The sequence below is a fragment of the Moschus berezovskii genome, chromosome 9, assembly GCF_049115385.1.
Source record: "Moschus berezovskii isolate FMDL1 chromosome 9, NW_MosBer_1.0, whole genome shotgun sequence".
Taxonomy (NCBI): domain Eukaryota; kingdom Metazoa; phylum Chordata; class Mammalia; order Artiodactyla; family Moschidae; genus Moschus; species Moschus berezovskii.
The window spans coordinates 72150529-72177215 of NC_142468.1; the positions used below are offsets into that span (position 1 = coordinate 72150529).

Below are 26687 nucleotides of genomic sequence, written 5' to 3' on the forward strand. Positions count from 1 at the left end.
GAGCCTGAGGCTAGGTGGCTGCTAGAACAGGTTACCAGGGCCAGGGACTCCTTCATGGACACTTTCTTCAAAGCAGGTTACATTCGCACAGGGGCCAAATATTAAGACTCCTGCTGCCAATTTGTTCATCCCACTAAACATTTGACTGTTTACACTCTGTCAGGGCTTGCGAATCAGAAGTGAGTAAGACATGGCCCCTGCCTTGAAGAATCTCATGGTCAAGCAGGACAGACAAGTTAGTAGATAGATAAATTGCAAAACAGAAGCATAAATATAGCAGAAGCAAGAACAAACTGATGAAGAAATCGAAAGCCTAGTGTACCAGTTTTGTTAATAGGAACTAGGGAAATCCTTACAAAAGAGGTTCCTTTTTCACTGGATTTTGAAGTTTGAATAGGAGTTTGCCTGAGCAAAGTAGAATAGAAAAAAGTTAAAAAAAATAATGAAGACAAAGAGCATTTTTGGCCAAGGACACAGGCCTGCAGGCATGGAATCTTGGAAGATCCCTTGGCTCAGAAAAGTCTTAAAAATTAAACAGCTACTCCTATTTCAAAATCATATTTAATTTGAACTTTAGGTCCACGGGGATCACTAATAGTCCTGTAGATAATGGGTGTAACTGTAAAAATATGCATCTGTTTGTTTTTTGGTTCATAGTTACTTTTGTTTTCTTTTAGATTACTTTTAAATGTGCTGTCAACTGCAATCTCTTTTGTTCATAAATGTGAATATATGAGGCCTCACTCTGGGGATTTATTTCCTGAGAAATGAGGACTAATCCAGAATCTAGCCTCACTGTTCACCTCTTTTTGTTTTCCAGCAGTTAAGGGAGAGGGTAGAGGACGTGAGCATGAGCTTTACAGGGCAAGCACCACTCTGCCACTTCCTGACTATGTCACCTTTGACAAGTTACTTAATTCTTCTGAGTCTCGGTTTTCTTATCTGTAAAGTGGAATTGATAATAGTAGTCATTTCACTCATTTGTTGTGAAGATTGAGGACTGTAACATTGCAAGTGTCCAGTGAAAGTTACTTGTGATAGTGAGGATAATGAACGTGACGATGGTATTGGTAAGGAAGAGGAGGAGCCTGTATTCTAGAGGAAGAGAAATGGTGTAGAAAAGGGACTACCCTATTGAACATTAAATACATTTAAAATTCTATAAACTTGTATATGAGTATGTACATGTATGTATATATGACCGTAGGCAAAAATATGCAATTAATCTACAAATACATTTGCCTACTTAAGTATAAATTAGTGAATTCTTTGAAAAAGGTTAATGATATAATTTATATACTTAATGTTTATAATCAGATATATAAATATCTATATAAATTCATGACTGTACCCAGTTTCTGGAAGTAGTTTGGAAGATACATGTTTGTGTGTGTGTGTGTATGTGTGTGTGTCTGAAATTAGTGAATGTACATTGCCCAAAATAAAAATGATAATAACTCTAGTGAATTTCTATTTATCAAAAAAGAGGAGGCAAAAAAAAGCTATGTTCTATCAGGTGAGATATCATTCTTTTTTACAGCATGTATTTTATATGAATATATTTGACTATTAAAATTGGCCCAAAACTGGGAGAAGTGAGGATTAAACAGTGTGCCATGAACTTAAAAGTACAAATGCTATTGACCAAAGTCTGTATTCATTTGTACTACTGTTTCTCTGAATATATGATATTGAGAGGTCAGTTACTGATTGTTAGTTGACAGGCTGCCAGATGTTATAGAAGCCTTATTTTATCTTTAAGAGAGTGATTTTGAGGCAAGCGAATATATCACTTTAGTTACAGCTCTGTGAAGCAGTTCTTGGTGCTGTTCAGTTATGACATCACAGCCCATGAGATCCTGGCTGTATGGACAGTAGATGCTCAAATATTTGTAGCATCTCTGGGCTCTGAAGATCAGTCTGGAACTGTCCATATAAGGGCCTCCACATGGACCACAATAAACCCGTTATAAAAATCCTGAGGCTCAAAGGACCCTTGCTGTACTGAATATATATAAAGCCCTTATAGGCACTGGTTTACTTGGGAGGAGAAAAGTTTGCACATTTCTGTTTGAACCTGGACTAGCCTGGACCAATTCTAGCTCAATTCCAACCCCTGGGCCCTAGATCTAATCTCTCCTCTGCACTTTAGACTACCTGTAGGATAAAGCCTGGTTTGATAACAGAGTTCAAATGAGGTAATGCTTGGGAAAGTGAAAGGTAGCTTACAATATGTGAGAATACTAGTGGTAGTAACACTGGACTTGGAGTTACCTGGACTCTGGTTAGTCGTTGATCACGTGTAGCCATGGAATCATAGGTGAGAATTTAACCTCTTGGCCTCAGTTTCTTCAATGGTAAATGTCTGGCAATTTTTCAAGGGAGATGGAGAGATGGACTAGGAAGAAAAAGATAGACTAGGACCCTCTTGGTTGTTGTTGGTGGTAATGGTTTAGTCGCTAAGTTGTGTCCGACTCTTTGTGACCCTCTGCACCACAGCCAACTAGGCTTCTCTGTCCATGGGATTTCCCAAGCAAGAATACTGGAGTGGGTTGCCATTTCCTTCTCCAGTTCTCTTGGCTGTTGTACTATATTTCTGACAGGGCAAGAAGGCCACATCCTGGACTCAGGATAGCACAGCATCACAGTTTGTATCGTTTCTTTATTTCAAGCCAAGCAGTTGTTGTCTAGAATATAGACAGATTTTTAGCGAAATGGAGTATGACAGTATGCCAATAAAAGGAAGTGGTGTCCTTTTGCCTGGGTAGTTGATGTGGCCAAGAATTGTGTGAATTGGGAATTTCTGCTTTAGAATCATCTGAGGATCTTCTCACCATGTCCCCATGTCTTTCCTGATTCATTGGCTACACAGCTTCAGATATGGATTTTGCTCACACCTGGATACCCATGGTATCCCAGGCTTGACTTCCTTGTAACTAGACTCCCTTAGTGTTACTCTTTTAAATAAATGTAGACCGGGGCTGCTTTCCCAGGTATTGCCCTGCCCTGAGCATAGTGTGCTCAGCTTTGGAAAGGATGTGTGACCCCCTCCGTTTATGGATGTAAATCCAGCCCTGCAGATGCTCTCAAATACCTCAGAGTCTGAAAACAGGAGGAGGATCCAGAACTTGGATTCAGGCCTTCAGACAACTACCACCAGGGGTAGCAGGCTATAGAGTTCTCTGTACCCCCCAGCAGTGCTTCTCATCAGAATCACCCAAGGTACTTAGTAAGCCTCAGATTTTCAGGCCCCATCCCTGGAGATTTGGATACAGTGGGTCTGAGATGAGTGTAAGAATTTGCATTTCTTGCAATTTCTTTGCCAGTGCTAAAGGACACTGGTCTGTATTTTGAGAGCCAGTGTTCTACAGCATCTTTCTGTTTAACCTTCACCACCAGAAGATAGGGTGGGACCACCTTGTGCTGACCAGTACCTGTGATGGAGAGCACCAGGGCTTTCCCACAGTGAATAAGGCCCAGGTCAGGTTGTAGTTGGAGCCTCCCCAGTGGCTCAGCGGTAAAATACTCCACCTGCAGTAAAGGAGACGCAAGAACCTCCTGGAGATTCCCCTGTCAGAGGAAATGGCAATCCATTCCAGTATTCTTGCTGAGAAAATCCAATGGGCAGAGCAGCTGGGTGGTCAAGAACCTATAGGTTGTAGTTGTTTGCTGTGACCACTAACCCCATTTATGGCAGTAGCATAGAATTTTAACCATGTACCTGCTCCTGAGGTTTCATCTTAACTCAAATTAGAAGGTAATCTAGTTCGGAGGCTTCTAAAAGCCAGTTGAAGAATCTGTGCTAGCCTGATTGCATAACCAAACCCAAGGAACTTGTTAAGAATACAAATTCCTTGTCTTTGCCTCAGGATATTTTGATTTAGTAAGTCTGGGATAAGGCCTGAGGACCCATGTTTTTAACAATCTCCCTTGATAATTTAGTCCACTTCAAAGGTATCTATCCACAGACTTGAGTATTTCTTTCCATGGTCACATGCAGTACATTCAGAAGCATGCAGCTATTTTGAGTATCTTTGCCCCAAACTTAGATTATGCCTTTAGTCAAGGGATTAGCAACCTTTTAAAGGAAGCACACCCAGTAGTCTTTCGTTTTTTCCCATCAGAGGTGGCAAGGCTGGTGGAATGGCCTTGGGTCAGCCCTTCAAAAAGGCTTTAATGGGGATTGAGTTCTTCAAAGAAGCGTTGTTCCTGGAGTGTTTGGAAGTGACTGCGTGCGTTTGGGCAGGCTTCCCAGGTGGCTCAGTGGTGAAAAATCTGCCTGCCAGTGCAGAAGACACACTGGGCTGGGAAGATCCCCTGGAGATAGAACCCACTTTAGTATTCTTGCCTGGAGAACCCCATGGACAGAGGAGCGTGGTGGGCTACAGTCCATAGGGTCACAAAGAGTCAGACGAAACTGAGCGACTGAGCATGCGTGCAAACACGTGCACTCAGGCAGTCAGTCCACTCAGCCCCTTCAGTACCATGAAGAGTGCAGTCTTCCAGTTTGGGATTATCAAAGACAGAGGGGGATCTATGAATAAACTCATTGAGAAGTTTAGCCCTTCACTCACACAGCAGACAATCACTGGGGTGTCTGCTCTGGCTCAGACCTTGAGGTGTGCTCTCAGGATAAAATGATAAACAAGACACAGTACTGCCCCTGCCAAAGACTCCACACTCTCGAACCCTAACTTCAGATGCCAAGACATATGCCGTTAGCTCCTCTGCCTCCTTTGACACGTGCATCTGTGCCCGTATACCCACCCTTTTTGGCACAGAAACTCATTGGGCATCTATGTCAAGGATTGCCAACTATCCCAATACACATACAGCCTTAAAACAAGGAAACAGTGTGCATTTTAAGGGTTTCTTTAGTATCATTTGCGTGATTTTGTTTTAGGGTGCAGATCACATGGTTGCCTTTTAAAAGAAAAATAGCTGTTGCTAGTCCTCTGGGCTGGAGTTGGTTCACAATCCATTGGAAAAACAAATTTATTGTGTGTTTGGAAAAGAAAGTTCCCATCTTTATAGAGGTATAAACAATAATATTAATTTTAAAAATCTAATGTCTAGTATCTGGTTATTATAAAAATAGACTCATTTTTCTCTACAATTGTTTGTTACAGTGGATTCAAATTCAAATATTTAACATTTGTATAAAATGGACTGCTTTATATTAAAATGCATGTAATGCTCCTGTCTTCTCCAGTTTAAGTCAGTCATCAAAGGATGCTCAATCCAGCTATATTTTTTTCTTGAGCTAAATGTAGTGAATCATATAATTTGAAGGTGTTAGAAACCCTCTCTGCTTTTTAGCAAGAGAAAATACTCCATGGAAATACTGTCTCTCATTTTTTAAGGTCATTGATTGGGTTAAAAAAGGCAAGTGTCTTTTTTGTTGTTGTTGAACTTACTTTAATTAAAGCCATTAACCTTTTAAAATAAGTATATCCAAAAAATCTAACAAAAAAAGCTAAAATGAGATTTTAACAAAATCCTGACAATTTCAGCTTAAACATATACACAGAAACCATATGTGCTTAGGAAGAAATATATACACACAGGCATTGTTTACAGTGTGTGTTTTTATATTTGGAAGACATTGAAGGAAGAGCCATTCCATACATACATTATCCGAAATGTACATCCAGATAGCCCGTGTAGATTTTTCCATCCAGAGACAAAGATATCTTTATCCGTGGTAGGTCGACAGACAGACTGACTGACTTCAAACTTGCACTTGCAGTGTGGATTTTTTTTTTCCCTCATCTCCGGGTACTGCTTTTCAAAATCGCCTCAGGCTACAGAACAGTACCTCAGATCCCCAAGGCCCACTGCCTGGCTCCTAATAGCCACTCTCCATCTGTGTCACATGAACAGCTGATGAGATCGCTCCAGTGTCTGTATTTTGGAGAGCACATCCACCCAGGTTAAAATGCTAGGGTTGCCAAGGAGCAGTCAGAAGCCATTAGTGTGGGTGAGAATTTGCCTTGCAGCAGTTCCTTGGCATGGTGGAAAGTGTGTACGCGTGTCTCTGCTCGAGCTTGTGTGTGTGTGTGTGTAGTGTCTGTGTGTCCCTTGTGCAAGTGACCCCCTGGTGTACATGAGTGTGCAGGGAGGGTAGACAGATGAAGACTAGATTCCATCCAGCCAGGATTCATAAGTCAAATGCCTTTTGTTTCCCTGTACTTCTGATTAGTTCTTTGACTATTTGGGGTCCTTTCAATTCACTCTTTTTTTTTTTTATCATAACAGACGGCAAAGAAAAAGAGAACAGCAACTTCGGGGTCATGCTCTAGTGTTTGGGCAGATGGAAGGGATCTGCTTTGCCTTGGGGCAGGGTGGTTGTAATGAAGTGGCCTGTCAGTCTGTAAATAGTGAGGGTCATCTCTTCCATGTGATGGAGGGTATCACATTGCAGTGAAAATGGAAATGTCAATAAAATTAATCTGCCAGCTCTTTGCTGTGGCTTTTCTGCTTCTCTGGTCAAAGAAGGTTGAGGGTTTTTGCGGCAAGAAGGGAAAAGAACAGGTATAGGGAAGCCCACAGAGCAGACAGTCAGGACAGGTTAGGCGGCAAGGGGCCCATGGCAGGATGTCCCCAATGTGGCCCAGTCCAGGAGGAGGGAGCTGGTCTGGGAAGGAGCTGGTGGATCTATAGCATTCCCAGGGAAGCTGTGGAGCGTCTAGCTCAGGCTACATTGAGCACAGAGTTTATTGTTTTAGGCTTTCTTGGACAAGGTTTTTACTTAGCATGGGATTTATGGCATTTACTGCTAATGAATGTCTATTCTTAAATTACAAAAACCCCCATCTCAGCGCAATTCCCAGATGTTCTTCCAGGACCCTGGCTTCTTAAACACCAGCAGGGAGCATAAACTCTCCACTTCTCTGTTTTCCTCTTTCGTGTGGCTCCAGGCTAATGATGTGCAAGGAAAACACAGCCATCTATAAAGCCCCAGTGCTGTCCCCATATTCTTCATTTATTTTGCATTTGATTATGCCACAAGTCGGATCTTGTTTCTTTCCTTTTTTTAAAGTTATTAGTTCAAATATTAATGTAGGGATATGGCATATATTGCTCCTCTTGATTGATGCCTTCCCAAAAACAGGAAGACGTGCTCGTATGAATTTTAAGAAAGTAGGGGTCCTGCAATGCCTTGCCAGAAGAGTTTTTCAGATACATAATTTAGATGCCCTCCAGGCAGGCTTTCAAGGCATTTTTGCTGGAGGGCAAGAAAAAATAACTATGACTGTTAAAAGTAAATGATTTTTGCTAATGCACAATTAATGCCAGAGAAAAGCACAGAAGAGAAAGATGTTGATAGAAACTTCTGATTAAGTGAGCACCCTACCTTGATGTGCATCTTTTTTGTTTTTTAATGATAATGATCAGTGGTGCAGAGAGCTAAAAGTTTTCATGTCACGCGGATGCTGAGTCCAGGGTCATCTGAGGAGTGTGTGAGTGTGCGTGCTTGGGAGGTGACAGTTCTAGGAGGGGCTGAGCAGGCAGTGTGTTATGTGCAATGAACGGTGACACAGTTACCGTCACCTATGCAGGCAGCCTAGAATATATAGACTACAGAACATTTAACTTGATTACCCTACAGTATGTGTTCACTCTGGGCATGGGGATGCATTTTCACCGAATGGGTTTTCTGATGGCGGTTTTCCCACATTGGATTCCATAATTGACAAAGAGCTACTGCGCTGTGTCAAGAGCACAATTATAATTGAATTAATGATATGGGAGAGTGTGAGACACACAAAATTAACATTTGAAGAGGCCTGGTTTAATTTTGTCTTTTACATATTTGTGTCTCCAATTATACTTTAATGAAAGAGAATATACCCGCTTAATGGATTTCTTTCAACAAGCTTAGCTGAGCTCATCATTAGCTGCTCATTGTTGTTGGCACCCTTTCTGTGTTTTCTCTAATGTATTTTCATTTCTTTCTACTAGGGGATGGTTTAGACAACAGTGTAGCTTCACCTGGCACAGGTGACGATGATGATCCAGACAAGGACAAAAAACGTCAGAAGAAAAGAGGCATTTTCCCCAAAGTAGCAACAAATATCATGAGAGCATGGCTCTTCCAGCATCTCACAGTAAGTCAAGATGAAAGAAAAAAATAAGTTTTGTTGTTTTGCCTTCTCCTAGCATATTAGATGGGCTCATACAGATTTTTTTTAAAGTAAGGTGCCTATTTTCCCTTTCTTGAAATCTGTGATGGCTAATAGGGCAGTTGAGGTTCTCACCAATTCTCACCACCCAAAGAGCACCCTGTAGAAAGGAGGAGTTTTTATTCCATAGGTCAGGAATGGACCTTATTCAAAATGATTTAGGGCCCTAAAAAGTCTATACAAGTAATTGTGTTGTTTATGCAAAAAGGTATGAGAGCAACTTCAGATAATGCAACTGCTACCAAGGGAAACAGCTGTGAGAAGCTCATGAATTCATAAATGTTGCCGATCACACTCTTAACGAAAGCCACCTTCTTAGAAGGCAAAAAAAAAGCACCTTGCCACATGTACATCCAAGTGCCTGGTATCAGGGGCAGCTCTAATCGCTGAAGCAGCTTGCAACATGTCACGTGTTTATGTGACAACCACAGAAGGGTTATAGGTGCTATAATGCCTTTGTTTCTAAGGTAGAGATCAAAGATTCTTCTTTAGTGGTTCAGGTCCATTATCTTATAAGCTGATCTTGTTCACTTATGGGGAAAGATCAACAATGTGCAGCGTTTTCCAAGTAACAGTGTATCTTCCTGTTTGCAACCGGTTTATGTGTCATTATATATGTATACCATTGACTGAGACCCTCAAGACCAAAAAATTACAATATATTTTTGCAGAGGAACTACGTGCTCGCATTTTACTCTTCAGTTGAAAATTCTGGGAAAATAGTAAAGATGTCAGAGGCTGTTTCTTGCTATAAGATTGTTTTCAGTCCATTCTATTTAGGCTTCAGCTTAAAAATAGAGTAGCACATTGAAAGCTGAAGGTCTTTGATTATCCAACTTGTGGGTTGCCATGCTGAATGACATTAGTTACAGTGTCATGAGTCCAGGACAAGGTTCCACGTTTATTTATGGCGGTGGCTGCTGAGCGACTCTTCCAGCAGGGCTCCAAAGGGCGAGGGGTGGGGCGGCAGCAGGGAGGGCAACATGATAGATTCACATTCCTAAATCGGCCATTTTGATGTAAGGACATTAGTAGCAAACTAAGGTGTATCGATCTGGCCGGTGGTGTCAGGATTAGCTGGGAGTACCAACGAGGCTGCCGTGGCAGTGGTTATTCTTGCCTTGCAGCTATGGCCATTTCAAAGGTCAGGGCCCTGCACTGACTGGGCTCAGAGGAATTAGACCGAACATGCCGTCTCTGGGCTGATTACTTAACCAAAGACAAAATAATGAGTCCTAAGCAAATACTGACTAATTGAAAGGGCTGTAAATCCATTACATATTGGTCAGGGATAATCAGGAGTATTTAATCACTTTTATCTATTCAAGAGCACTGAAGCTGCAACAGCAAAGCCCTGAACCTTGCCATGTGGTTATTATTCTCATCATTATCAAAATTACTTCACAGCTGTTCTTTGCTACATCACCTCAGCTGGAGATTTACTAACCTGTAAAATGTTTTTAATTTGGAAGTCGAATGAGTACGAGGGGAGGGGTTTCTCATTTTTAACTGAAGGTTTGTTTAGTTAGAGTAGCAAGTAAGAAAGGCAGGGTGGGGCGAGTAGATGGCAGGCAACTGCTTTCTCCCACCAGCTCACCTGTTTGATTTCCTCCCTGTCTCCCTACGTGCTCAGCATTCCTTGGTTGAAAGTAAAGAGTTCAGCAATTACTTTTCAAGCAAACATCCACATATGTTTTCAGCCCCTCAGTCAAAAATCACAACATCATAGAACAGCAGAATCTTAGAGAATGCAGCTGCTTTGTTTACAAACCAGGAAGCTCAGACCCACCAAGGGAAGTGATTGGCTCAAGGTCCAGCTGCGATCAGGACTCAAGCCTTCCTTGACCCCAGCTCAGTGCCCTTTCTACACATTATGATGACTTTGCTAGAATCATGATCACCGTGAACAGTTGCATATCAACCTTACAACCTCTGTCATCAAAATGCTCAGCGTCAAAGGGAGAAAATAGGAGAAGCAAAGTGCTGTTTGCTTTACTTATCTTTAAAAGTTGCCTGCCCCCGCAACCTTTCCAAGTAGAAAAGACTTACTCTACACTTCTCTTGTAAAGCCAACTCTCTGCTTCACCACCCGGGTCTGTGCCTTGAATCTTCCTCCAAGTATCCAGAGCTTATTGGACCTCTTGCTTGGCCAGTTGGTGTCTTACCTCCCACCTCCCTGTCATCCTGGGTTGAACCCACTGTGCACCCTGACTGCAGGCGAGGAGTTGTGCAGGACCATTGATTCCTGGGTGCTCCTTATGGCTGTACTGTTCACTAAGTACTATGTACTGTGTACCTTCTCCCCACCTCGAGGGTGCTTTCATCTAGATAAATATACACGAGGCTTTGTGCAGAATTCTCTGTCCAGCTAAAAATTTTAATTAATGCCTGTCCTTACAGTGGGGAGAGAAGACTCAAAGAACCTGAGCCAGAGAGTTGGGAAACTGACATTTTGAATTCAGTTTTCCTGAGTCCTGGCTGAACCTCAGTTAAGTCCATTAAGTTCTCTGGACCTGCCATTTCTCCATTTTTCAAACAGATCTGCACGTTGCAGGCTGCTTTCCCGCACTCGTGTGTTGGTTACACTCAGAGCTGTCAGAGCATGGCTCTGCCCCAGGGTTCCTGGTCATCCTCTGCTCTCAGTACCCTGCTTCCTTTTTATTTTCCATTAAGGGCTTTCTTTTTCTCCTCCCCACAACCTTCTTTTCCACCATGCCCCTTTATTACTTTCTCCACTGGCTTTGTCTGTCCATCTCTCTCTCTGCTCTTCTCCCCAGCCTTTCCTGCACCTCCCGTGTATATGAGGAAATTCTCCCCAGCCTTCCCTTTGACAACATCTTCCCTCTTTATCCCAGCATCACCCCAGCTGCAGAAAAGAGGTTCAGTAACTTTGATGAGGATGGTCCTGTAAAACTTTTACTTTCCAATCTTTAATGAGCTGAAAGATTTACTCAGCTATAATTCTGAGCACAGAAACCAAGAATAGAGCCCCCTAACTAGCGACATGTTAATTTAGACCCCTTTTCTTATGCACTAACAGGCATGAGGAAACCCTTGGAAATAGAGATGCCCCACTATATTTTTCTGTCATTTAATTAATTTCAACTTTCAAAGTGAAATGTTGGCTCTAGCTCACTGAAAATAGATGTAGTCTAAATTATTATTTCATGTAAATTTCTTTACAAGTGCATGATTCAATGTGCATTCCTTCATTATTAGTCTCTTTAACATTATTTCAAACTGGTTTGTTCCCCTTTGTGCAGTATGACCTGCTCTTGTATTACAATAATCCCCGATGTACCCTTTTTTCTTTCTTTTTAAAAAAAGAAGCTAATTGAATTATCTCATTATTTTAATTTGTTAAGCAAATGTATTTTGGATCTCAGGATGTGTTCTTAAAGAAGGGGGTTGCTGAGGCTTTGCCCCCTGAATGGGCCATTGGCCCATTTTGACATTCATGCATTCATTAACTAGCAGAACATAAAAGAACTCTGGTTGTATTTTTTTTTTCCAAACACCCAACCAGCATGGAGCAACTTTTCCCAATAAGCCACAGGGGTCTCTCTACATATGTTCTCAACTGCAAGCTATTGTCACCTATTCTGAATACCTCAAAAGGCCCAGAGAAAAAAGAGCCCCACCTCAACAAAGGCCAACTGTAGCAATTGTTAAGTCTTAGTCTCAATATGACAAAAATCATTAACCTTCAGTTTTCTTGGAAGAACAAGTTCCACTACAACTGTAACAGTTAAAACACTCTCAAATTCCTATGCACCGCCTGCTTTAGGGGAGGAGGTAATAAACTCACAGCTAATCGATGATATTGAGGAAAATATTTAAACTAAATCCAAGGTGGCCGTAATAAACCAAACTCTTTGATGAACTGAGGAATTTCTATATTGAGTTAAGCACTTTAAACTTGCTTAGTCTGAAGCTAAATAATTAGTTTCTAGTTTCTAACTACCAATTTCCAGAATGTCCTTTAAACATCACAATGATTTTAAGGAAATAAATCCACATATTTAAATCCTCACAGTAATTTTAAGGAAATAAATCCAAGTAAATACTTTTTAGAAATTCAACCAGCAAGATGTGTCGTATGTTACTCTTACCCCCTCTTCTATTGGTGGACGGCTCTGCCTGGCTTCTCAGACTAAGAAATCTAGTGAAGATGGAGGAAAGAATCTGTTGGAATGTATGTGCTTTTCCTGGAAAGTACCCAATGGCTAAAAATCGTAGGGAAATCCTAGGGAAGTATATTCTTTTCCCTAACACATGGAGATTATGATATCATAAAAGTAAGCCTGCCATTACAACTGTTTTTATTTGACTTCAAAGATAGTTAAAGAAAGAAACAGCAAGAAATAATACCCGGGCTGACGGTTTATTCTTAACCATGAAAAACTCCTCCACGCCAAGAAGCCCTTAGTGTACTCAATTAGGCTCTCAGGCACCTCCACTTGCCACCTTCAAGAGCTCCCCTAGTTGTGCTGCAAAGAATATATTTGATCGTGAAATGAAAACAGGAAGTGCTCACACACAAAGACACCACTTGCTCATACCCATTTCTGACTACAGTTTTTCTTATTTGAAAACATAGGGATAAAGCTCACCCTTAGCGGAAGTGGGACTTCTTTCAAAGCTATGTGTACAGAATCAGAAGCAAATTTATTTCACAGTGATACAATATCCTGCAGCCTCCTGGAAACTGCAGGTTCTAAAAACTCTGCCCTTTGTTCATGGCAAAATGCTTAGCCTCTTGCCATAGGTAGAGGAAGCGGAATGAAGCCTGTCTCTCAGGTGTTTGCTGGTTTCACTCCCTGCCTATTAGAGTTTGTTTCATGGGATTTTGTGAAGGTCTGTTTTGAGTAATGAAAATGTGATTTAAAGTATATTGTTTCACAGAGACAGTGAACCCAAATTATGAATAAATACAGTTCCATGTTACACAGAGAAAGATATCTCTTCTCTGGTGAATTCAAGACCATATCACAGTCAATCTAGTCATCTCAAATTTTTTATTGTGTGTGTGTATACACACACATTCACACACACAGAAGAGAGAATGAGAGAGAGAGGAAGGCAAGACTAGACTATTTTGCCCTTTAACTGTTTCTCTTTATCTTATATAGATCCAGATAGTTTCTTTTCTCAAGGAGGTGATACAGTGTCAAGGTTAAGAGCACAGGGTCTGAAATCTGCAGCGCAGTAGACTTTTGATCTTGAGCACTGAGGTCTCTGGACTTTACTTTCCATATCTATAGAATGGGGATAATTTTAGAACCAGCTCAGTAGGGTTGTTGCAGGCATTAAATGAGAGAATGTAAACTGTTTGGCACCATGCCTGGGTATATAATGGAAAGCAATAGGTATATAATGGAAAGCAACTATAATTTCATCTTTTAATTTGGTTGAATAGCTACCAGGAGACTTTGACCAGTAGAACTGGGCAACCAAAATGATCACATACCTTCCTGGGACTCTGTGAGATGGAGAGACTGACTTTGCCAAACAAGTCAGCAGGAGATAACGTAGTCTAATTTCTGCCTTCTAGAGTCATGTAAATGTCAGATGGGGCTTCCCAGATAGTGCTAGTAGTAAAGAAACCTCCAGACAATGCAGGAGATGCAGGTTCGATCCCTGGGTCAGGAAGATCCCCTGGAGGAGGGTACGGCAACCCATTCCAGTATTCTTGTCTGGAGAATCTTATGGACAGAAGTGCCTGATGGGTTTACAGTACAGGGGGTTGCAGAAGAGTCAGAAATGACTGAAGCGACTTAGCACACAGGCACGCAAACATCAGATGGCTGTTCAGTGATTCTCGGTGCCTCATCAGAGAGTCTAGGTACCCATAGAAAGCCAGAGCATCCTGGTGAGTCTTCCAGGGTGGAGTGGGAGGTCGAGAAGAAAATGGCTGTGGAGTAGTTCATAATGCCTCCGTGAGGGCCTCCTTTTTGTAGAGAACCTCCCCTTCCAATAAGGGTCCCAGTACATGAACAGAATCGAGCCTCTGCTTCCTTGGAGCATTCAGGTCTAGGCTGTCTGAGAGACAGCACAGTGTGGGTTTATAAAAAGGGTCAAGGGATGTGAAATTTTAGGCTTAGGTTTCTGCTCTGTAATCTTGGGTGAGTGATTCAACCTCTGAACCTATTTCCAGACCTATGAAATGAAGAGTAGACATGTGCTCTGCTTAGCTGGTTGGGGGCTCTGAGGCTCAGATGATGTGGCCAGTTTGTAAACTGCAATGTGTGGCACAGCCGTCACGTGCTTTGGCTTTTGGTTGTGTGCTGGGGACTCCTGCAGCTCAAGGGCTCTGGTGCCTCATGAAATCACCACGGGTGATAGATGTAGTGTTGCCTTCTTCTCCACCCCAGTTTCTCCACCTGTCCATTTCCACAAGCGTATCCATGGAGACACTGTGATAATGTCCATCGTTAGAGGTCTTTTTAAGGGCCTCGAATGGTTAATTGAATCAGTATTTCAGGGACATTAGCTATTTCTACTTGGAAATTAGTGCCCTCATGATTCTGAGATCCATCTACTTTAATACTAATTGCTATCGGCTCACGTAATACCAAATAGAAAATGTTGGCCCTCCTTACACAGCAAAAGATGGCCTTCCTCGTGTTCAGGGATACAGATGTGCACAGAATATGGGTGAGGCTCATGGGCTGAGACAAGCCTGTGAGGAGACGCCTGTGCAGAGCACACAGCTGAAAAACACCAGCAGAAAGAGCCTCCCGCAAACATGCAGCCGAGGGAGGCCGCCCATGGCCTCAGCCTTTGCATTGTTTTCCTGCTTGCCGGGAGAAAACATCTGTGAATTATTTGAATGGAACCTTATACTGGAGATCGTCTGAATTGGTGTCATCTCTGTTTAATTTCAGGAAATGATGTCACAATGCATTAAATAACAATACTGGGTGATTTATTTTCCTGTGGACATGCTGTCCTAAGCATTCCTCTTCTCTTGCAATGTTTCCAATTAACTGTAAGCTTGAGTGTTCTTCCTATTTCATAATGATTTTGAGGGGTAGGGGGGCGGGAGACTGAGGTGGGAAGAGAGGTAATTTCAGAGGTTGCGGAGGTTCAGAGCTAATGGCACATCCATCATGTTCTTATTGGGACAGGAGGGTACTGAACATCAGGGCTGTGATCGCCACTGGCAACCTACCATAGTGCTGGTTTTCAAGAATGTCTAAAAAAGGAAGCCTGAACGTTCTGCTCCTAACTGTCCAAAGAGTCACTGGATGATTTTAATAGTGACCTGCATACTGTAGCTTCCGCCTTTATCAAAGTTTCCATGCACTCCCTTCTTCAGTAAAGAATAGAGGACATAAGTCAGTTCTGCGTGCCATCTGTCGTCGTTTTTACAATTTCTCGAATTAAAGAGACAGGCTAAAAATTTAATGTTATGTTGAATCCTAGAAACTCCTCTAAAAGAAATGAAACTGCAACTAAATTTACATTGTCTCTCTTGAGGGGAAAAGAAACAACGCATGCGGTTGTGTCATAACCTTTTACTTGTAGTCCCAGTTTGGTATTTAGAATTGGATTATGAGGGGTTCTGCATGTGAAAACCTGATGTGTTTTGGATTCAGCAGCCTTTGTCCACATTATGAATAACTTTGAGATAAAGTCCCCAGTACAGTGGCAGCAGCAGTGGCCTTTCATGGGGTGATGAGATGTGTAGTCTTTTCAATGCAAAAAGTGGTCAAGACATTTCAAAGTTTATCAGGAGGCTCAAGAGGGAGGCGGAGAAGGCAATGGCACCCCACTCCAGTACTTTTGCCTGGAAAATCCCATGGACTGGAGGAGCCGGGTAGGCTGCAGTCCATGGGGTCACTAAGAGTCGGACACAACTGAGCGACTTCACTTTCACTTTTCACTTTCATGCGTTGGAGAAGGAAATGGCAACCCACTCCAGTGTTCTTGCCTGGAGAATCCCAGGGACAGGGAAGCCTGGTGGGCTGCTGTCTATGGGGTCGCACAGAGTCGGACATGACTGACGTGACTTAGCAGCAGCAGCAGCAAGAGGGAGGGGATATATATACACATATAGCTGATTCCCTGGTGGCTTAGATGGTAAAGAATCTGTCTGCAATGCGGGAAACCCAGGTTTGATCCCTGGGTCAGGAAGACCTGTTGGAGAAGGGAATGGCAATCCACTTCAGTATTCTTGCCTGGAGAATTCCATGGATAAAGCAGCCTGGAGGGCTACAGTCCATAGAGTCTCAAAGAGTCAGACACGACTGAGTGATTAACACTTTCACTTTTCAATTTCGTAGCTGATTCACTTTGTGTTGTACAGCAGAAACTAACACAACATTGCAAAGCAATATACTCCAATAATAAAAAACCAAAAATGTATATCAGACCATCCCGTTTATCTCAGCTGAGATACACTTAGAAAATTAAGTCCCAGGTTATGAGTTATGAGCTGACAGACACATTTAAAAAAAATAAGTAACTGAGAGAGATTGAAGAATGAAATGCTTATTAAATTACCATCAAAAAGAAACTAAAATAATGATTAGCTCAAAGTTTAGCATCTAATTTCATAAAATATCACTCTTAAGTATAATTGTTTAAAAATACGTTAAAGAATTCAAGGAAATGGAGAATTGAGGACCCTTGAATAAAAGAAAATAGGCATGTGCATATCTGAATATTCAGCTATTTTAAAACTCTAAGAATAGAGTGCCATTAAATGCTGTTTAGTGAAACCCGTGAATATTCATTCAGATCACAGAGAAAATTTCCATTTCTTCATTCCACATGACCACAGTTTGCAAGTGTATTCTGTGGAGAGGTGGAGCAGTTAGGAATTAAAGTCCGGTTTGACTAAGTTGTGAGAGCATTCAGTTTGCTGCAGGATAGGGTCAGAAAGTGACCTTAACATTCAGGATTCATTTTGACTTTAGAGACTGTTACTGCACAGATTTCAGAGGACTCCTGGAAATGCCCTGCGTTCTCCGTGCTGTAGTCTGTTTTTGCAATTTGAAACAGATTATGAAGTGCAAAGATGATATCCAGCCCCACTGCTCCCGTTAAGAAATAGTGACTTGAGTAGGAAGCATTAGGTTGGTTGAATGGAATTTGCCATGTTACATTGACATGCTGCCTGCCACTTTCTAAATTGATTGGCAGCAGTTGTTTACAGTATGTAATCACTGGCACCCTTTAAAGGTGTATTATCCTCTTAAAACATAATAGTAATGCCATTTTCATGCTTTTACATTTGCTATTCATATTTTGAACTGCCAAGTCCCAAATCTGCCAGAACTAATTTGTTTTTATCTAATAGTGGATAAGTTGTCAAGTCACAATATAATGGCAGATAATTTTTCTTAAACTATAGTTTTACTTCTTGGTTATAATAGATAACATGAATACTTGTTGACTCTGTCTTGATTGTCCACAAAAAGAAAAATTACAACTCAAGAGATTATTATTGTGGAATTCTGTGATGACAAGAAATAAAGAGAATATTATTCAGAGCATTATAGGAAATTAACATGAGCCACTAATCAGCCCTCTTTAACCACCCTGCCCCTCAATTTACTGGCACCTGATTTGCCTAACACAGCCAGATAATGGCTGGAGATCTACCCTTGTTAATTCCAGTGCCAAACCTTGTTGCTGCTCTTAATTGTAATACTTGACTTATCAGATTATAAGTCTCTAGACATATTTACTTCTTGCATCATTCCTCTATATTCACAAGTATTCCAGAATTAATTTTGCCTTGGGAATATCTGGTAATTCCATTACTAACAATTTAGGAAAGGGTGATGCTACAACTCTGGTCATCCGACAGTTGTAAAATGGCTTATTTCTTACCCTGGCACACCTGGTGTGACCCTGTCATAAGCCAGCAATAAACAACCCAAGTGTACTGGGGTGGTGCTGCACTAGTGTTTCAAAAAGAAGAAGGCTTTAATCAAACAGAAGAAGTGAATGCTGGATTATTCCATGTAGATTGGTGACATGTTGGAACTCTCTATTAAAGCAGCCTTATTTTTTCCCCATGGTGAAAAGTTACAGGTTCCATTTCAGGGTTTCCAGGATACCTGCAGGTAGCTCATGACTTGTTACACTTGTTTTAAATCCGGCCCCACAGTGAATTAAAAGAAAAAGTGGTAAGACTGCATGGGCCATATGAGATCATTATTAGTCAATTGTAAGCTCAGTTTAGTTCTTGCGTTAGTTTCTAGGAAACCATAAGTTTAGATCCATGTGGCAAAAATCCCACCAATTACTTGATAGCACTTTGATGAAGATCTCTCTTACTGCTTAATCCTGAAGCTTTTATTTATGCTTATGAACTATTTAAGTGATAATCAAATATGACCATGTGGAAAAGCATCAGTTTTTAATATGACCTTTGGTACTAGGTTTGGGCTCCAAAATCACTGCAGATGGTGATTGCAGCCATGAAATTAAAAGATGCTTACTCCTTGGAAGGAAAGTTATGACCAACCTAGATAGCATATTAAAAAGCCGAGACATTACTTTGCCGACAAAGGTCTGTCTAGTCAAGGCTATGGTTTTTCCAGTGGTCATGTATGGATGTGAGAGTTGGACTGTGAAGAAAGCTGATCGCCGAAGAATTGATACTTTTGAACTGTGGTGCTGGAGAAGACTCTTGAGAGTCCCTTGGACTGCAAGGAGATCCAACCAGTCCATTCTAAAGGAGATCAATCCTGGGTGTTCATTGGAAGGACTGATGCTAAAGCTGAAATTGCAATACTTTGGCCACCTCATGCGACGAGTTGACTCACTGGAAAAGACCCTGATGCTGGGAGGGATTGGGGGCAGGAGGAGAAGGGGATGACAGAGGATGAGATGGCTGGATGGCATCACCGACTCGATGGACACAAGTTTGGGTGAACTCTGGGAGTTGGTGATAGACAGGGAGGCCTGGCATGCTGTGATTCATGGGGTCGCAAAGAGTCAGACACGACTGAGCGACTGAACTGAACTGAACTTGGTACTAGCCTGGGAATCCTTTCAAAAGATTTTGGACTTTTTCCCCCTAGAGCAAGTTTAAAGAAAAGTGTGATTTAGTTCTCCTTGGTTCTTACATGCTTATATTCATTCTCTTGTCAGTCTACTCCAAATATCCCCTTGCTTATTTGAAATACATATAATCTGTTAAATAGAAAGGGACTGCTTTCCTGAATTCTCCTGAATTTATTGTTGGGTATGATTAGAGCAGATAATGGAAATGTTTTGAATCCATCAGCAAATCAGTGTTTTTCCTGCCTTTAGATAGTGAGGATGATCTGTTAATTCTTTGTGTTCTACAAAAACAAACAAACATTCGAGGTCAGGAAGAAAGAAATTCCTCCTGTTTAGAAGACTATATAAATATACCGGTGTGTGTGCGTAGTCACTTAGTCATGTCTGACTCTTTGTGACCCCATGGACTGTAGCCCACCGGGACCCTCTGTCTATGGGGATTCTCCAGGCAAGAATACTAGAGTGGGTTGCCATGCCCTCCTCCAGGGGATCTTCCCAACCCAGGGATAGAAGCCAGGTCTCCCCCACTATGGGAGGATTCTTTACCATCTAAGCCACCAGGGAAGACCAGGAGGTGGTAGATTTCAGGACAACTGGAAGTTACTTAGCCAGCATCCTTGATTCAACTCAACCTTTTGCTCTCTGAGTTATCTTAGGCAAGTCAGTTAATTTTCTGAGTGCTCGTTTTCTCATCTTGTTTTGCGGATTAGCTGAAGTTAGAAATAGCTCTTTGAAAAAAGCAGAATGCTCTGCAAGTAGAAAATGTTCTTCATGAATGTTTTCATATAACCCACTGAAATAATTTCTCCATCCTCGCTCCATGAAACCCAAACTTGAATACAGGTGAAACACTCTTCAAAGAATAATACTCTACTCATTTCAAAACCTAAGTCTGTTTTGGAATGAGGATCGAATCCTACCGTTAGCAGGATACGTACAAGGAAAAGGGCAAAAGATCTCATGCACCATTTGTACTGTGGCACAGTGACTGTGAGTCAAAGTAACTTTTGAAATGGCATAAACTCAAACTTAAGAGAAAGAACAAGACAGCAAACACTTCCCCATAAACTTATTCCTACTTGAGTTGTTAGTTTTGGGACCAGCTCCTTGGAGGTTTGGACATCTTGTTCTTTATTCATAAACTTTTCATCCCGAGAATTAATGGGTTCACCATCTTGCCACTTTTCATCTAGGTCAAGCTGGTGAGGGTGAGTAGTTTTACATCTCTAAAATGACAATCTCATAGGTCCACTCTAAGGAGGTAGGATCCTGTGAGAGACACAGAATTATCTCATTGCAGCCAGAGAATAGTGGGATTATTATTTTTTGAATATTGTTTCAATCTGGGTGCTAGAATCAGGCTACATTTGATTGCACATTCAGAGATTTGTGGATGCAACAGCTTTTAAGACAGAATCCTTTGGCTGAAGCATAGAATATGTAGGGGAGAAGGTGAGGGGAGTTTAGAAAGATATACCGAGGCCTGAGGTAAGCCAGATATCTGGATGGGGGACCTCTTTGAGGGTTAGAAATGATGGGACTGCATCAAAACCATGACATTCTTTAAAGGGAGGAAGAGAGGCTTCCTTGGTGGCTCAGCAGTAAAGAATCCACCTGAAATGCAGGAGACGCAGGAGACATAGGTTTGATCCCTGGGTTGGGGAGATTCCCTGGAGGAGGGCGTAGCAACCCACTCCAGTATTCTTGCCTGGAGAATCTTATGGACTAAGCCTGATGGGCTATAGTCCACAGGGTCACAAAGGATCAGACACAACTGTATTGACAGAGCACAGTAATACAAGGGAGGAAAAAAGTGCAGAGGGGGGGATTTGAGGATAAAATCTTTTTAAAAAACTACATTTAAAGGGAGGAAGAGAGAAAGTAATCAACAAAGATAAAGAAGTCAGACTGGTATATGAGCATAATCAGATCATGTGAAGAAAGGAGTTTCAAAGTAGAGGAAGTAGATTCTGTAGAAAGATCAAGGACAATGATATTAACTAAAAATAAGCCTTTGGATTTGGCACTTGGGAGTCATGGTCTATCTTTGAATTCCACCAACTGAGGGGTGAACAGGCAAAATTGGAAGGGAACAGAGGAGGAACAGGGGATAGATAGTGCATGGAGGTGTCTATCAGCAGAGGTGAACCAAGTGAATCAGATGTTGAGTCAGCAGTGGGAGGGGATCCCAGGGAGAGATACTGAGGTGTAAGTGTTGGGGAAGGGGGTTGGGTGTGAAGAGAATGACGATAGATAGATATCCAGGGTTTAAGAAGAGGAAGCCAATGAAGGTGGAGTCGAAACACAGGTATAGGAGGCAGACACATTTTGTAAAGTGTAGGAAGAAAGCTCTGTGAGTTCAGAAAAGAGCTTCTCTGACTGGATGAGTCGGAATTGTGAAAAGTGTGATCCAGAGAGAATTAGGAAGAGAGAGCAGTGCGGCCTCGGAGCAAATAGAAACACGCTGGCGTGGACCTGCTCCACCTCGGTGCAGCCTTTTCCAGGCAGAGCTCAGGAACCCAGGAGCATGAGGGCAAAATGAGACAGTAGGAAAAACCTAAGCTGGGATTCACAGCATGAGTGAAAGGGACGATTTTACTTAGAGAATTCTCTAAATGGCTAATAATTCAAAATTCCTACGCGATATTCTTTCTTTAGATCGTGACTGAAAAAAGGATTTCATGGTTCATCTGAGTAATGAAACAAGGAAAGTCAAAATATTTTTGGAAAAGAAAAATGAGGAAGGTCATTTAAAAAATTTGTTAAAGTAGATTATAAAGCTATAAGGTGTTGCACTGGCTAACACAATAGGCAGAATGATCATTTGAACAAAATAAGCATTCAGCTTAATCCAAATATGTGGAGCTATTTATTAATTTCAAGGGCATCACTTTAAATCAGTTGAGAAAAAAAGAGCAATTCCATAAATGATTTTTGGTTAATGCTTTAACTGTTAGTGAAAAAATAATCAGTACTCCCCATCAAAATAAGTTCCCCATTTAAGAATTCTTTGAAGTAGACTTAACTATTTTTCTTTCCTTTATTTAGTGAAATTCTTACAGAGCATAAAAGCAAAGAAATTATAAAGAAAAGTGTGAATTATTTAATTAAACAAAAATAAAAATTAATAACTTTTGAATGTCAAGAAAAAAACACAAAATAAAGGCAAACATTAAACTGGCAAAAATATGTACATTGTATAATAGACAGAGTGTCCTTAATAGATACGGTGTACAAATAAATAAGAAAAAAAAGTGCAATACATAAAAAGGCATAGTTGAGTAGGTTCATTCACAAACGAAGAAATACAAGTGGCCAGTAGACATTAGGATAATTAGGACCAATTCAGTTTTTAAATCAGCAAGAAAATATTATTTTTTTCTATAAAATTTTTAAAAAGTCTTAAAGAAATTAGTGTTTAGCTCTTTTCAGAGTGGAAGGAAATATTTGACTTAATAATGACTATAAATATTGGCTTATTCTCTCTGGAATTTAAACTGGTAATGTGTATTACTAATTATATTCTTATCCTTTGATCTAATAATTTAGTTTTTAAAAGTTTATGATAAAGAAGTAATAAGAAATAATACAAAAATTAAGGAGAACTGTGTATAAAGACATTGTTTGTGAAAATAAAACATTGAAGAGTCCATAATATTCCATTATGAAATATTGTAGAATATTATGTAATCATTAAAAATTATGTTCTCAAAAATATTTTGAGATATGTAAAAATCTCTCAGTATTTTTCCAGGTGAAATAAAACAGATAAGGCAATATGCATGATATGATTATAGTCTTGGAAAAGAAAATATTTGGGATCATAGTCTTTGAAGAACAAATAAAGATGTGAACAGTGATTATCTTTGAGTGGTGAAATCTGGCTGACCTTTTTTACTTTTTTCTTTATACTTATCCATATGGTCTAAATTGTCTATAAAATGTGTACTGTGTTTATAATACAAGACAATAAATTTTATTTTAATAAAGAGACATGCTGGGTAGAGGGCTCATAAAGTGTGCTGGTACACTGGGAACATAGGAAGCCCACTGAGAAGCTGCAAGTCCAAATGAAGATTAAGAGGGAGGACAGAGAAGCAGGGGAAGAGCATCTGCAGGTCTGTGATCTTGGAAAGGCAGCATCTCTGCTTGACAGAATCCAGGGCGGGGAAAGTAAAGATGGATGACTTTGGAATTAAGAGAGGCAAAATATTAGAAAATTCTTGGTCATTATATTAACACCTTCAAAAGTAGAAGCAAGAAGTGGGAGCAGGGGGAAAGAGGAATATTCCAGTATTTACAGAAACCACTGGGGAAGGTGAAGTTGGCTTAGAGAAGCATTGCCCACAGCAGAGGAGAGGAATGGTGGCAGATGGCTGTGAACACCATGAGAACAGTGGACAGAAAGTCTCAGGTCAGGGCCTGAGAGCAGGGATCAAGAGCGCAGAAGGGAAACGTTAACAGTCTGGCCTCTCTTCCCAGACTCCAGAGGAACTGGTAAGGAGGGAAAACAGGGGACTTCTGTGAGAGAGTGTCTTAGTTCAGGCTGCCGAAACTAATACCACAGACAAGGGGGCTTAAACACCAGAAATTTATTTTCTCACAGTTCTACAGCCTTGAAGCACAAGATTGGATGCTGGCAGCATGGGTGTCTGGTGAGAGCTCTCTCTTTGGGTTGCAAATGGCTGCCTTCTTATTTCGTCCTCACATGGCCTTTCATAGTTTTGTGTGGAAAGAGAGTTCTTCCTCTTCCTATAAGACCACCAGTCCTATGAGATTGGACCCCACCCTTATGACCTCATTTAACCTAAATAACCTCCTCAAATCCCGGTCTTCAAATGCAATCACAATGGCAGTGAGTGCTTCAGCATATGAATTTCGTGGGAACACAGTTCAATTCACGGCTGAGAGTTTTTAGGGAAACAGTGTTTCAGGACAAACCCAAGTTGTCTAAAGTCAAGGATATGGAAGCTGCATTTGTGGGAAAGATTAAAGTTATTTTTAGTCCCTGACACAGCAGGTGAGGGCGAGGGCAAAGGAGCCAGTGGTTAACTTAGGATGTGGCAAGACGAAACAAAGGACCAGATGGCCAGGAGTGGTGCCTTGAGGGGTGGCAGGCCTTGGCTTAGAAAGCTTGACGTAGAGAAACCAAAACAGTGATTCCTGAAATGTTTCCCCGAAGCACCTGGATGGAGGAGGAAAAGAGCAAGCAAGGAAGGTGTGGGGACGGCTGCTCAGTCGGCTAAAGGAAACCACAGCCTGGGTGCCTATTTTGATCCGCCTCAAGGTTTGTTTGATCTAGCTGTTTTTCCTTAGAGTTCAGTTTTTACATATGCTTCAGCACTCAACCAGCTTGTGTATTTTCAGGATTTCCATCCCCCCCACCCCCCAGCTTTCTCTCCTTCGGTGTTTAGGGCTGGGACGGGGGTGGCGGTGGGGGGCCTGGATTGGGGAGGGAACCAAGGTCTGCGAGCAGGTTCCCTCCCTGGCTGGTCAGGCTGTGCTCCTGACCCTTCCCGGGGACCTGTGATTAATACGCGCTTTGTAGCAGAGACTTGGCAAACCCCACGCTCCCCAGGACTCGATTCATAATTCACAGTGAGCAGGAGGAGCGGAGTCTTTGCGGCGGCTTGTTTGCTCTCTGCCACACAGAAAGCAGTGCATTCTGACCTTCACTGTTATCTAATCAGGAAGTAGACCGTCCTGGCGTGTGGTTGCGTCCTCCCAGGGCTCTCTACAACTGTAAATTATGTTCCAGCTCCCCGGATCTGGGGCACACCACACTTTACATTACTATTGTGTATCTTAAAATAAACAGCGTTGCAAGCTGTTTATTTTGGTGTTACTATGTATGCAATTTTAAAACAGTGGTTACTTAAACAAATGTCTCTGTTCCCACAGCACTTGAAAGCCAGTGTTTGCTCCTGTGGTTTTAGGTTTTGTCACTTCTGTTTGGATTATATCTGAAATCCCTGCTGTGAGCGATTGGAATGAACCTGGCAGCACCTAAGACAGGACCTGTTGTTGGGCCCTGCCTCTCACCCTGTGCAGCCGCCTCCCCTCCCCAGCACACACACACCCTCCCTACTCTGTAGTGCCCTATTGTTTTCTCCATGGGGTGCTCAGTTTATCCCCATGAGTCATCTAGAAGTCCTTTACTTTAAGTTCATGGATGCTGACCAGTTTAACTGAATAAGTGGTACTTGTGATGATTCTGTAACAAAATACTGCTTGCATATATTCATGTAAAATCATTTGTGTGCTATAGATAGAGTGCTTATTCCATTGACACAGCTGGGACAAGATGAATGAGAAGGGGGGTGGTGGACAAAGTAGATGTAAAGTTTGGACAGTGACTTACCCAGTGATCTTGGGTCCTTCTCCCTCCACTGCATACAGGAGTGAAGCAGGGAGGGCCAGTGTCTTAGCACAGACAAGACTTGTGGGCAGGATTTCGGGTGGACTCACAAGGGGCCACTTACTAGTGCTCCTTCTTTGGACAAATTATTCAACATCTCCAAGTTCTTCATCCGTAAAATGAGTAGAATTGTCTGGGTGGGGTGGAGGGGGACAGATGAAATAGACTATGTGAAATAGTGTATCTCAGTGCCCCAAACTGAGTACTGGTACTCAATGTTTAGTCTTTCTCTTCTTCCTTCACCCCTTACACCAGGATATGAATTATAGCTGAGAGTGGTCTGGGTATTGTCCCCTTGGCGTAAACCTGCAGTTAATGTGGGATCGTCAGTGTCTGATCTGGCCTGCTGGGTGATGCTTGGAATAGTCATTATCCTTAAGCTTAACCATCGCAGATGGGGCCACAGCACTCCAGACTTCCTTCTTCATTTTCTGACCTATTTTTAAGGAAAGAAGTGTGGAATGATTTCAAGTTTTGTACAATATGTGTCTTACTCCCTGCCATTGGTGGAGGAGTATCTAAATATCTAAATAATATCTAAAAGCAAATTATAATCATCTTTCCATCTTGATGACATACATTTCTTCTGTTGTACTGGTACACGATGAGGAAACTTTTTGGATAGATTTATTGGTTAATGGATAGATGGACGAAAAGCCTGTGGATTCTGGGATATTTCAAGAAGTCTAAACTCTAGTTGTATAATGTATTACCTTTTATATTCAGACTAAAGTTAGTCTGCGTAAATAGAATGTTATTCTCATAATTTGATTGTATTAATGAAATAAGATTTTCTGTACATACAGTTATTATTTATGTTTTCTGTAAAAACCAACAATACTTTGAAAAATTTAGATTATAAGGTTGTTTTGTTGAAATCACATATGATAATAATGGTTAGATAGCATCAGCGACTCAATGGATGCAAATCTGAGCAAACTCCAGGAGATAGTGAAGGATGGAGAAGCCTGGTTTGCTGCAGTTCATGGGGTCACAAAGAGTCAGGCACAACTTAGCTACTGAACAACAACAGCAGTATGACTAAAATACTGATTAGG

The 26687-nt window shown here is 41.4% G+C and overlaps 1 protein-coding gene across 5 annotated transcripts in view; it reads left to right on the forward strand.

Annotated features, from left to right (window-relative positions):
- The window catches only part of MEIS2 (Meis homeobox 2), a 229841-nt gene that overhangs the window by 56415 nt on the left and 146739 nt on the right, over window positions 1-26687 (forward strand). For all 5 annotated transcript variants that reach the window (XM_055436315.2, XM_055436317.2, XM_055436316.2 and 2 more), the window contains one exon: window positions 7966-8111. In XM_055436315.2, coding sequence (XP_055292290.1) covers window positions 7966-8111 — 146 coding nt within the window. The remainder of the gene's footprint in view (window positions 1-7965; window positions 8112-26687) is intronic.